General features: G+C 45.0%; 1 protein-coding gene across 3 annotated transcripts in view; it reads right to left on the bottom strand.

The window, feature by feature from the left end:
* Positions 1 to 6,922: 6,922 nt before the first annotated feature.
* The window catches only part of LOC115475954 (perlwapin-like), a 33,479-nt gene continuing 26,541 nt past the window's right edge, over positions 6,923 to 13,860 (bottom strand). For 2 of the 3 annotated variants that reach the window (XM_030212038.1, XM_030212040.1), the window contains 2 exons: positions 12,169 to 12,306; positions 6,923 to 7,072 (listed from right to left, as the gene is read on the bottom strand). In XM_030212038.1, coding sequence (XP_030067898.1) covers positions 7,056 to 7,072; positions 12,169 to 12,306 — 155 coding nt within the window. In that variant the 3' untranslated portion in view covers positions 6,923 to 7,055. The remainder of the gene's footprint in view (positions 7,073 to 12,168; positions 12,307 to 13,860) is intronic. The other variant, XM_030212039.1, reaches the window with a different exon arrangement.

Here is a 13,860-nt window from a genome sequence, read left to right as displayed (position 1 = left end):
CCAGCCCATCCCTATCTACTCAGTCATGATCAGGCCCAGCTCCCATTTTGTTTCCAATTACCGGTGTCGCCACCCAATCTCCGCTAAGATTCCGTGGATCCATTCCTTCTAAACAGGATTCCTTTGTGTTTATCCCACGCATGTTTGAATTCCGTTACCGTTTTCATCTCCACCACCTCACGCGGGAGGGCATTCCACATATCCACCACCCTCTCTGTGAAAAAATACTTCCTGACATTAGTCCTGAGTCTGCCCCCCTTCAACCTCAATTCATATCCTCTAGTTCTACCGCCTTCCCGTCTCCGGAAAAGGTTCATTTGCGGATTAATACCTTTCAAATATTTGAATGTCTGTATCATGTCACCCTTATTTCTCCTTTCCTCCAAGGTATACATGTTCAGGTCGGCAAGTCTCTCCTTGTACGGTATGCAACGCAAATCCCATACCATCTTCGTAGCTTTTCTTTGCACCGCTTCCAGTCTTTTTACATCTTTAGCAAGATACGGCCTCCAAAACTGAACACAATACTCCAAGTGGGTCTGTAGATAACTCCCTTGTGGATACAGGTTCCGTCTTCTCTTTCCAGGACGATTCATAAAGCTTCTTCTTTTCCCCAGGTTCCCCACATTTCAGCCGCTCTGATATTATCTCTCACATACAGAGCCACTCCTCCACCTCTTCGGCCCTCTCTATCCTTCCTAAAAAGATTATAGCCCGGTACGGTCACATCCCATTCATGAGAATCATTGAACCACGTCTCCGTAATAGCAACAATATCCAAGTTTTCTTCAAACATCAGGGCTTAGAATTTACATGCGCAACTTTCTAAGCGTACTCTGTAAAACAGTGCACATAAATCCTACTGAATGGATCTGAAAAGGGGGCATGGCCATGGAAGGGGCATGGGCAGTTCATGGGCGTTCCTAAAAATTATACGCGCTGTTATGGAATACGCTCGATCTGCGCCTAAGTTAGGCGTGGGAATTTACACCAGGTTTTCGTTGGCGTAAATGGTTGCACCTAAATTTTAGTCATGGGGACGGGTGCTACGCATATTCTATAAACCACACCTAATTTTAGGCAGGTTTTATAGACTAGCTCTAAGCATTTTTTTGGGTGTCGATTTTTTTTTTAGGCACTGTTTATAGAATTTAGTCCTATGTGTATTAAAATCCTCTACATACTGTGTATCTGATACTTGTGAGGGCTGGTGAAGGGGGTCAAAGTAACACATCTATTTTTGAAAATTGAGGGGTAAATAATCAGCTCATGGCGGTCAGCGTTTTGCTAATTGCCGCTGGCGTTATCCCTGGAAATTCAACGCCGGGTGATTTCCAGGCTCTGGCATTGAATTTGCGGGTATATGGGTGCGGCAAAAAAAGAGTTAAGTGTGATATTCAGCACTTAACCGGTTATGGTTAACCAGTGATCTAATATGCCACACAATCCTTAATTTATAAATATTATGATGGCATGCAATTGTTTTAATTATATTGGTGTGTTTATGGTTTTAATTTATGGATATTCTACTGTGACCTGCTTAGATTACATATGGATAATGCGGGATATAAATGTGATAAATTAAAAAAATAATTAAATAAGGGCGTGCTAAGGTCAATTTTTACTGCAGCTTTGTAAAAGGACCCCTCAAGTTTCTAAATTTGAGCTCTAGACGAAAAAGGGCACACGTGTTAATGATATTACAAATATTGCAAATAGTGTACGTCTAGCCCCGTCTTTGGCCGTTTTCAAATCCAGGCTAAAAGCCCACCTCTTTAACGCTGCTTTTGACTCCTAACCACTACTCACTTGCCCTGTACCTTTTATCCCCACCTCTTTAATTCCCTTACCTCTTAGTTGTTCTGTCTGTTTGTCTGTACTATTTAGATTGTGAGCTCTTTGAGCAGGGACTGTCTTTTCATGTATGGTGTACAGCACTGCGAATGCCTTGTAGCGCTATAGAAGTGATAAGTAGAAGTAATGTAGAAGCCTGCCCTTGCAGATCAGCAACACGGCCGCGCAGGCTCACAGAAACAGAAGCCTGCGCGGCCGCGTTGCTGATCTGCAAGGGCAGGCTTCTAGATGGAATGTTGCTAGTGGAGGAGTAGCCTAGTGGTTAGTGCAGTGGAACATGGGATGTTGTTACTATTTGAGATTCTGGAATGTTGCTATTACTTGAGATTCTACATGGAATGTTGCTACTATTGGAGATTCTGTTGCTACTATTTGAGATTCTACATGGAATGTTGCTATTCCACTAGCAATATTCCATTTTTAGATTGTGAGCTCTTTGAGCAGGGACTGTCTTTTCATGTATGGTGTACAGCGCTGCGTATGCCGTGTAGCGCTATAGAAGTGATAAGTAGTAGTAGTAGTAGTAGTAGTAGTAGTAGTAGTTATCGTGAACCACATAAAGATAGGACTGACTTTCCTGTGGTCCTATTTATGCAGTTACCTTGGCTGGTAAGTGCTGAATATTACCACTGTTGGAATGCACTCAAAATAGCCAATTTCAGCTTGAGCACGAAACAGACATTTTCAGCGACACTATCCAGTTAAATGGCACTGAATATGCCCAGTTAGCCCTAGAGAGGTGATTTAAATGGCCAGGAGAGTTCCCTGGTCATTTAAATCATTTCAGATATTGAGCCCTGAATGTATGTGTGCTGCTTGCCTTCCCCAACTTAAACATACCCACTGGGGTGCCTCTGTTCCTCACATACCTATAGCTGCATTTTAGGAGGGTGCATTTCTTTAAGAACATAAGAATTGCCATATTGCCAAACAGTAGCAAGATTCTGGAATCCCCAAGAGTAACACGATTCTAGAATCCCCAAGAGTAGCAAGATTCCGGAATCCCAAAAAGTAACAAGATTCCATGGTACGTACCCCTATGTGCCCACATTAAATTTTATCTGCCATTTGGATGCTCAGTCTTCTAATCTCCCAAGGTCCTCCTGCAACTTCTCGTAATCCACATGCATGTCTGCAAATTTGATCACTTCACTCATTGTTCCCATTTCCAGATAATTTACAAGTATGCTAAAAAGCACTGGTCCCAGTACAGATCCCTGTGGTACTCCACTATTCACCTTCCTCAATTGAGAAGGGTGACAAAAATGATAAAAGGGATAGGACAACTACCCTATGAGGAGAGATTAAGACGGCTAGGACTCTTTAGCCTAGAGAAAAGGCGGCTGAGGGGTGATATGATAGAGGTGTGCAAAATAATGAGTGGGGTAGAGCGGACTGATGTGAAGCATTTGGAGGAGTGGCCTAGTGGTTAGGGTGGTGGACTTTGGTCCTGAGGAACTGAGTTCCCACTTCAGGCACAGGCAGCTCCTTGTGACTCCGGGCAAGTCACTTAACCCTCCATTGCCCCATGTAAGCCGCATTGAGCCTGCCATGAGTGGGAAAGCGCGGGGTACAAATGTAACAAAAAAAAAAATAGAACCAGGGGACACAAGATGAAATTAGAATGTGGTAGGTTTAAAACAAATTGGAGAAAGCTTTTCTTTACTCAGCACATAGTTAGACTCTGGAACTCATTGCTGGAGAAGGTAGTTACGCAGGGGCGTAGCTGCTATGGGGCCACAGGGGCCTGGGCCCCCGTAGATTTGGGCCAGGACCCCTCCTGCCGGTGACCCTCTCAACCACCCCTCCCGGCGCCAACCCGCTGCCTGCTACCTTTGCTGGCGGGGGACCCCAACCCCCGCCAGCCGAAGTCTTCTTCCTTCGTTTGGTTTCTTCTGACTGAGTCTGACGTACTCACAGAAACAGAACGAAGCCCTGCAGATCGCAAGGCTTCGTTCTGTTTCTGTGAGTCTGACGTCCTGCACGTTGTACGTGCAGGACGTCAGACTCAGTCAGAAGAAACCAAACGAAGGAAGAAGACTTTGGTTAGTGGGGGTTGGGGTCCCCCGCCAGCAAAGGTAGCAGGCGGTGGGTTGGTGGTTGGGGGGGTTGAGAGGGTCATCGGCAGGGGGGGTCAAAGTTGTTGGAGGTGACAGCAATGGTGGCCGGGGGGGGTCAGTGTTGGCAATGGGGGGGGGGGGGTTGGCGGCACCGGGGGGGGGGGCTAAAATGTGCCCCCTCACCTCGGCTCTGGACCCCCCTACCGTTGAAGTCTGGCTACGCCCCTGTAAAGTGACAGCAGCTGGCTTTGCTGAGTTTAAGGGGGGTCTGGCTAGATTCCTGAAGGAAAAGTCCATTGATCGTTATTAAATTTTGGGTTTTTGCCAGGTTCTTGGGGCCTGGATTGGCCGCTGTCGGAGACAGAGTGCTGGGCTTGATGGACCTTTGGTTTTTTCCCAGCGTGGCGGTGCTTATGTACTTATGAGATAACTGGTTATTTAACCTTCTCTCTGTTTTCTATCTTTTAACCAGTTTCCAAACCACAACAGAACATTGCCTCCTAACCCATGGCATTTTAATCTACTCAGGAGTCTCTCATGAGGGACTTTGTAAAAAGCTTTCTGAAAATCTAGATACACAATATCGACTGACTCATCTTTATCCACATGTTTATTCATGCCTTCAAAAACATGTAGCAGACTGATGAAGCAAGATTTCCCTTAGCTATATTTATTTGGATTTTTGCTCACACGTTCTCTGTAGTAGGTCAAGGTGAAGTACAGTCAGGTACACTGGGTATTTCCTTGTCCCTGGAGGGCTCACAATCTAAGTTTGCACCTGAGGCAATTGAGGGTTAAATGACTTGCCCTTGATCACAAGGAGCAACAGTGGGATTTGAACCAGCCACCTCTGGATGTCAGAGGTGTTCTAACCACTATATATATCCATGTTGACTCTGTCCCATTAAACCCTGTCTATTTGTTGTTTATAATCTTTCTGCTGAGGTGTAGTTTCCTGGATCATCCTGTGAACCCTTTTAAAAAAACTGACATTACATTAATCACCTTCCAATCTTCGGGTTTTGTAAGCAATTTTAATTATAGATTGCTATTAGTAGATCTGCAATTTCATTTTCAGATTCTTTCAGTACTTTGTGATATATACCATCTGGTCCTGGTGATTTGCTGCTCTATAGCTTCTCGATTTGGCCTATCATATCTTCCATGTTCACTGAGATTTATTTCAATTCTTCAGTAGAGAGGTGTGGTAGCCGTGTTAGTCCACTTTTAAAGGTAATCAATAGAAATCAAACAAAATAAAACATGGAAAAGAAAATGAGATGATACCTTTTTTATTGGACATAACTTAATACATTTCTTGATTAGCTTTCGAAGGTTGCCCTTCTTCGTCAGATCGGAAATAAGCAAATGTGTTAGTTGATAGTATATATAAGTGAAGCTTCAAAGCCTTTCATTGACAGTCTAACAAGGTGGGTTAGACTGTTAGACTGTCAATGAAAGGCTTGGAAGCTTCACTTATATATACTGTCAGCTAGCACATTTGCTTATTTCCGATCTGACGAAGAAGGGCAACCTTCGAGAGCTAATCAAGAAATGTATTAAGTTATGTCCAATAAAAAAGGTATCATCTTATTTTCTTTTCTATGTTTTATCTTCCTATGTAAGAGCCTACATTTGGTTTCCATAACCTCCCTTCCACAGTTCCCTATATCATTGGTATGCACATGTACCCAGGCAGCCAGCTCTTCTCCAGCATCTAAAATCTAATTGAGGTGGCATGTGAGGTCTGCTGCCTTTGCACCAGGCAAGCAAATGATCAAGTGATCTATTACACCCAGGTAAACATTTATTTACACAGATGAATGGCTTTGAAAATTGCTCTCATGTCAAATTAAAACAATGAGTAGGACCAAACTGAAGACAGCAAGAGAATGAACAGATAGAGCAGGAGGATTGGCTAGGGTTCTTCAGCTTGGAGAAAAGACGCCTGAGGGGAGATATGATAGAGGTCTATAAAATAATGAGTGGAATGGAACGGGTAGATATGAATCGTTTGTTTGCTCTTTCCAAAAATACTAGGACTAGGAGGTATGTGATGAAACTACAAAGTAGTAAATTTAGAACGAATCAGAGAAAAGTTTTCTCACTCAACGTGTAATTAAACTCTGGAATTCGTTGCCAGAGAATGTGGTAAAGGCGGTTAGCTTAGCAGGGTTTTAAAAAAAGGTTTGGACGGCTTCCTAAAAAAAAGTCCATAGACCATTATTAAAATGACTTAGGGAAAATCCACTGCTTTTTTCTGGGATAAGCAGCATAAAATGTACTGAACTTTTTGGGGCTCTTGCCAGGTATTTGTGACCTGGATTGGCCACTGTTGAAAACAGGATGCTGGGCTTCATGGACCTTTGGTCTGTCGCAATGTGGCAATACTTATGTACTTATAAGCAGTGAATTAAAATTCAGGGCTGCACATATAAAGACTGAACAACAAAGAAACAGACTGTACTCTCTCCCAATATTTCACATGACCTTGACTCTTTATTTGTTTATGAGAACATGAGAGAATGCAAAACTATGGTAACAATGTGAGCATAGGTTTTTTAGTTACATATAAGCCAGGTTTAATGTATCATTTTATTATTAAGTGTACTTCCATGAAGATAACATCTACAAAGAAGGACCCTTTTACGGGCTGAGTTCACAGGAAGTGATGCTGGTTTCAGAATTTCAAATACCACATATGAACCAAATAATTATCTGAAAATTCATGAGCTGCAAGGGTCGGAGTGCCCGAGAGAAGGATCAGATTGGCTGGTCATATCCTACGAATCAGAAGCAGCAGGAATTGCCTGAGTTACTTCATTGTCATCCACAGTATCTGAGTGAGCAAGTGGTATTCTAATACCATTTTTTTAAAATGCTAAAATCAAATGTGTGGAATTAATTAACTTTAAAGCACTGCTTTTGCCCCTGTAGTGCAGGATTTTGGTGTTATTTTGCAATTAGGTCTTCATCTGGACTTTCTTGACTTTTGAGTGTCCTTCTGCTTGCGTCTTGATAGTGTGCCGAGAATGTTGTCCGTATTCCAATCTTTAGAATGTGATTGATATATATTAAAAGTCAAGTACAATGCTCACAGAGTAGAAATTTTTATTTCCTTTTCTTCTGGAAGGATCTTTGTCATTTTTGTTTTGTGGCTAAAAATAAAATAAAAGAAACTGAATTTAGCAGCAGAAACAGAAACAACATAGTGACAGAAATTTCACCTGTCCTCAATGGAATCTAACCCATACCCATCCATACCAACTAAGGTTTTTTATTTTAGTTACATTTGTACCCCACGCTTTCCCACTCATGGCAGGCTCAATGTGGCTTACATGGGGCAATGGAGGGTTAAGTGACTTGCCCGGAGTCACAAGGAGCTGCCTGTGCCTGAAGTGGGAATCAAACTCAGTTCCTCAGGACCAAAGTCCACCACCCTAACCACTAGGCCATTCCATCCCCATCCATCTCCACAATTAATCTCCTCCATCCCCACCCATATCCACAGTAGTCAACACTATTATGTACTTGCTCACAGCCCTCTGTTTCCTCCCATCCCCAACAGCTTACATAGTAACATAGTAGATGACGGCAGAAAAAAGACCTGCATGGTCCATCCAGTCTGCCCAACAAGACAACTCATGTGTGCTACTTTTTGTGTATACCCTACTTTGATTTGTACCTGTGCTCTTCAGGGCACAGACCGTATAAGTCTGCCCAGCACTATCCCCGCCTCCCAACCACCAGCCCCGCCTCCCAACCACCGGCTCTGGCACAGACCGTATAAGTCTGCCCAGCACTATCCCTGCCTCCCACCACCAGCTCTGGCACAGACCGTATAAGTCTGCCCAGCACTATCCCCGCCTCCCAACCTCCAGCCCCGCCTCCCACTACCGGCTCTGCTATCCAATCTCGGTTAAGCTCCTGAGGATCCATTCCTCAGGATGGATGGTATTCACTATTGACCCAACTTTTTGGATGGTATTCACTATTGACCCAACGAGTGTTCCAAGCCTCATTCCGGTGCTCCAGTTGCCTCTTTCAGTGTGTTCTAAGCCTCATTCTGGAGTCACCAGAGATATCTAACTACACTCCTGTGGAAATCCCATGCCAACTTCTTTCATCCCTGCAAGAATCCCACAGTAACTTCTTTCATCCCTGTGGGAATCTTGTGGCAACTTCTTCCATCCTCATGGGAATCCCATGGGTTCAGCAGGATTCCCGCAATCCCCATTCCCATGCAGCTCTCTAATCTCAGGGGTCAAGGTAGAATCTTTCCTCTCATGAGAAGGGACAATTCTATAACTGGGGGGCCTCCTTTTAGGTGCCCTGACACTGCCTGATAAGAGCCTATTCTATGGGCACCCAGATTCCAAGATGGAACACCAACATGCCTAACATTTACATGCACACAATTACACCACCTGACGTAGGGTGTATCCTGTAAGTTGCATGTGTAAGTGGCAGCACTACCCAAGCCCCTCCCATGTTCCACCCATGTGAACACCCTCTTGCATGTACAACGTATGCAGCTTATCTGCCCCTGGATTCTTTAAATGGAGTGCAAATTTCCACACACAAAATTGCATGCTATCTTGAGATGCACACACAACTAAATTGGCTAATGAGCCAATTAGCACCAATAATTGGTATTAATTGGCAACATTTTGGATTTTTGCACGCATCTTGCTAGGCGCTATTCTATGAAGATCTGCGTGCAAATCTTTAGCGTGCAACTCAAAAGGGAACGTGGCAATTGGAGGGCGGATCGGGGTGTTCACTAACGATGCACACGGCATTACCGTAATGTCAGGGATCTGCGTGTAACTTATGCACCACAATTTACACCAGATTTCATTTGCTGTAAATCCTTGTGCCAAAACTTTGGCGCGGAAATTGGCTCTAAGCGTTATTCTAGGAACAGCGCACAACTCGGAGCGTCATTTGTAGAATAGCGCGCCACGTGGATTTTTTTCCAGCACGTTTCTTGAGCACCATTGACTAACTCTAGTTCATTGTTGCCACTTATGTAAGTCAAGGTACCCTTACCTGCAAAAAGAACCAAAACGCATTTACTAAAGTGCTGGTAATTAGTACATCACAAGTGGCGCTTAAATGATGGAACCCAGTTTCAGAATTGCCCTTCACAGGCTGAGTTCACAGGAAGTGACACTGGTTTCAGGGTATCAAATACCACACATGAACCAAATAATTATGTGAAAATTCATTCATTAAAACAAATAAGTAATTAAGGACCCAATGAGCTCAACCAGCCACCCCAGCCAACATATCCTGGCTTGCAAGTAAGGTTAATTTCTCTGACATCTGAGTGTTCACCTGCCACCTTCAGCTCACTGTTACACCCAGCGCCAGTTGTAATATGTTTTTTCTTATCACCTTCTTGTAGGGAGGGTAATCTTCAAATAATTTCCATCAGAACACTAGCATTTTACCTGCTGACATTGCTTATCCTATATGCCAGTATTTCTCCAACCTGATCCAGGAGACACCCCAGCCAGTTAGGTTTTCAGGATATCTACAATGAATATTCATGAGAGAGATTTGCATGAAGTGCTGGCCAGTGGCGTAGCTACTTGGGGCCACGGGGGCCTGGACCCCTGTAGATTTGGCCCTGGACCCCCCTGCCGACGACCCTCTCGACCCCCCTCCCGCCGCCGCCGTCGGCTACCTTTGCTGGCAGGGGACCCCAACCCCCGCCAGTCAAGGTTCTCTTCTTCCGGCGCAAGGCTTCGTTCTGTTTCTGCAACATGCAGGACGTCAGACTCGCAGAAACAGAACGAAGCCTTGCGCCGGAAGAAGAGGACCTCGGCTAGCGGGGGTTGGGGTCCCCCGCCAGCAAAGGCAGCCGACGGCGGCGACGGGGGAGGCTTGGCTGCGGGAGGGGGGGTCGAGAGGATGGTCGGCGGGGGGGGGGGTCAACGTTGTTGGTGGTGGCGGGGGGGGGGGGGGTCGGCGCTGCCGGGGGGGAGGGGGCTAAAATGTGCCCCCTCACCTCGGGATCTGGACCCCCCTCCCGCCGAATTCTGGCTACGCCCCTGGTGCATACAGATCTCTCTTATGAATATTCATTGTGGACATCCTGAAAATCTGACTGGCTGGGGTGCCTTCAGAACCAGGTTTGGGATCCACTGCTATGCGCCATTTCTTGTGTACTTTTAACTACTGTCAGGTTTGGAGTTTCTGGAGGTGGGATTAGGTGGGGCAATTGGAATTATGCACACACTTTTGAATCTAGAGTATGTGTGTATTTCTAATTAGGAAACGTAGCCACACGAATTAGCAGGCGTAAATGTGTTTCGGTTCTTTTCTTAGGTAATTTTCCAAGTAAACAGCGCACACACATGCTTTTGCTATGAGAATTAAGCAAAGTCCATGGAGTGAAAGGTACACTGTTAATTTTCATTATTGCTTGTTAAGTGCTGTTAACAACACTGATTGGCTTGTTAAGCCAATTAAGTTGCGTGCGTTGTTATAGAATACGCTTGGATTTCGGCATGGAACGCTAGGCGCGCTATATAGAATCTTGGGGAAAGTGGTTAACATTTACAATATAAAACAGGGGTACAAAGGATGAGAAAAGGAAGAAGAGCGGGGGAGGGGCTAAGTGGTGTTGGGGAAAGGTAAGGAGAAGAGGTGGGTTCTCAAGGCCTGTTTGAAGCTAGGGAGAAAGAATTGGTTTCTGATATTCTGAAAGCAGAATCTCGGGTGGCGGATAGTCGTATAAGGGAAGGTGGGGGGGGGGGGAGTGTAAGAAGATTATTGAATGCTGAATGGAGACATCGGGGGGGGGGGGGGGTGTAAGGAATAAGGAGGTTATTGAGGTAGGAGGGGGAACACGGAGATCTGGATTTGTAGACCAGCATGAGGATTTTGAATTTCATGGTTGATGTGCTGATTCATGCGCTGTATTGCGTCTTCTTGTAAATAAAGAGACTTGAAATTAAAAAAAGAGGTCATTTGCATAAGTAAATGTCAACTTGCATGCATAAATGACTAAAATAACAGCACTTGCTCCTAAAATGAGGCTGTGCCTTATAAAATTACCTCCTATAGAGGGCAGTGTTAGAACCTGTAGGTGGCCAGAGGGTATGTGATAGGAGCCTATAATATATAGGAAAGCAGGTGCCTCAATTCCTGTGTAGAATACTAGATTAAGTGGGAATAGCCAGCCATACTGCTGGTGTAAGCGTTAGAACACCAGTGGAACTTTCCGTATTCTGTAACTTATTTTTCATTCTATTTATTTATTTGTTACATTTGTATCCCACATTTTCCCACCTACCCTGTTTCCCCGAAAGTAAGACATCCCCCCAAAATAAGACCTAGTAGAGGGTTTCCTGAATTGGTAGATATAAGGCCTCCCCCGAAAGTAAGACCTAGCAAATTTTTGTTTGAAAGCAGGGCTGCCGAGAGCCGGACAAGGCCGCCGCCCCCCCCCCCCCCCACCTGAGGTCACCGGGCCCACCCTCCACCCACCCTCCGTCGCTCCCAGAACTAACCTTAAACGCCTCCTTTCACCTTCGCAGCAAGCAGCAGCAGGGCAGACCTCTCCTTCCTTCCATGCCCCGCCCTCGTGGACGTTACGTCAGGCAAGGGCGGGACACGGAAGGAAGGAGTGGCCTGCCCTGCTGCTGCTTGCTGCGAAGGTGAAAGGAGGCGTTTGAGGTTAGTTCTGGGAGCGACGGAGGGCGGGCGGGCCAACCCCGATCCAACCCTGATGTTTCCCCGAAAAGTAAGACAGCCCCTGAAAATAAGACCTAGCGCATTTGGGGGGGGGGGGGGGGCAAAAATTAATATAAGACAGTGTCTTATTTTCGGGGAAACATGGTATTTGCAGGCTCAATGTGGCTTACATAGTACCGTTATGTGTGTAACTCCCACTCTCTGCCCCTGTGTTTTCCCCCTTGCAAATATGTGTAAAATAAATTCACTGGATATTTGTAGACTAGTGCTTAGGCTGCACGTTGTGCTAATATTCTAAATACTTATGCACATGGGGTAGATTCAAGAAAGAGTGCCAAAATGCCAGGATGATGCACGCTATGCACGAATTCTACTACAGCAGCGCACATGGAACCTGCTGTTATAGAATGCTAGCGCACGTTTGCAGTTTTGCACCTAACCGTAGGCATGAACGCTTACGCCATCTGGAACCTAACTGACTAAAAAGGAAATAAGATTTTCCTTATACTATATCATCATGCTATATCATCATACATTATACTGTTACCTGATACGGCAAGACAATTCATCCCACACATATAGGAACAGCACTTCTGATCTCCTGGACATCCACTGTCACTGGCGCAGGTGCTAGGACCTGCTCGAACACACTTAATTGGGTCATTCGGGCAGGATCCCGGTTTATCTACAAATACAGGAAAAAAAAATTGAGTATAAACAAGTCTGCTGGCAAAAGATACTGATTAGAGTAATACATTTTGTATTGCAAATTGTTCACGTGGTTTTTTTGCACTGTTTCTGATTGAAGTTGATTTCTAAATTATTGCAAGAGGGTTAAGTGAAATGTATGGTGTAGGTCTTCCAAATTCCCAGACCATACATCAGTCTCTTCGGGCTTTTTGTACTAAACATTAATACTGCTTAATATTGAGAACATGAGAAGGCATAAGAATAGCCACACCGGGTCAGACCAATGGTCCATCTAGCCCAGTATCCTGCTTCCAACAGTGGCCAAGCTAGGTCACAAGTACCTGGCAGTACCCCAATTAGTAGCAACATTCCGGAATCCCAAACAATAACAGGATTCCGGAACCCCAAATAGTAGCAACATTCCATGCTACCAATCCCAGGGCAAGAAGTGTCTTCCCCATGTCTGTCTCAATAGCAGACTATGGACTTTTCCTCCAGGAACTTGTCCAAACCTTTTTAAAACTCAGATATGCTAACCGCTGTTACCTCCAGCAGCGAATTCCACAGCTTAACTATTCTTTGAGTGAAAAAATTATTTCCTCCTATTTGTTTTATTTTTTTTTCCCAGAAATTTTATTGATTATTTTATTATTATTGAATGCTGAATGGAGACATCGGGGGGGGGGGGGGGGGGGGTGTAAGGAATAAGGAGGTTATTGAGGTAGGAGGGGGAACACGGAGATCTGGATTTGTAGACCAGCATGAGGATTTTGAATTTCATGGTTGATGTGCTGATTCATGCGCTGTATTGCGTCTTCTTGTAAATAAAGAGACTTGAAATTAAAAAAAAAAAAAAGAGGTCATTTGCATATGTAAATGTCAACTTGCATGCATAAATGACTAAAATAACAGCACTGGCTCCTAAAATGAGGCTGTGCCTTATAAAATTACCTCCTATAGAGGGCAGTGTTAGAACCTGTAGGTGGCCAGAGGGTATGTGATAGGAGCCTATAAGATATAGGAAAGCAGGTGCCTCAATTCCTGTGTAGAATACTAGATTAAGTGGGAATAGCCAGCCATACTGCTGGTGTAAGCGTTAGAACACCAGTGGAACTTTCCGTATTCTGTAACTTATTTTTCATTCTATTTATTTATTTGTTACATTTGTATCCCACATTTTCCCACCTACCCTGTTTCCCCGAAAGTAAGACATCCCCCCAAAATAAGACCTAGTAGAGGGTTTCCTGAATTGGTAGATATAAGGCCTCCCCCGAAAGTAAGACCTAGCAAATTTTTGTTTGAAAGCAGGGCCGCCGAGAGCCGGACAAGGCCGCCCCCCCCCCCCCACCTGAGGTCACCGGGCCCCCCCTCCACCCACCCTCCGTCGCTCCCGGAACTAACCTTAAATGCCTCCTTTCACCTTCGCAGCAAGCAGCAGCAGGGCAGACCTCTCCTTCCTTCCGTGCCCCGCCCTCGTGGACGTTACGTCAGGCAAGGGCGGGACACGGAAGGAAGGAGTGGCCTGCCCTGCTGCTGCTTGCTGCGAAGG

The sequence above is a fragment of the Microcaecilia unicolor genome, chromosome 8, assembly GCF_901765095.1.
Source record: "Microcaecilia unicolor chromosome 8, aMicUni1.1, whole genome shotgun sequence".
In the NCBI taxonomy this organism is placed as follows: Eukaryota; Metazoa; Chordata; class Amphibia; order Gymnophiona; family Siphonopidae; genus Microcaecilia; species Microcaecilia unicolor.
The sequence above is the reverse complement of the archived record's forward strand: the minus strand, read 5'-3'. Positions and strand labels throughout refer to the sequence as shown.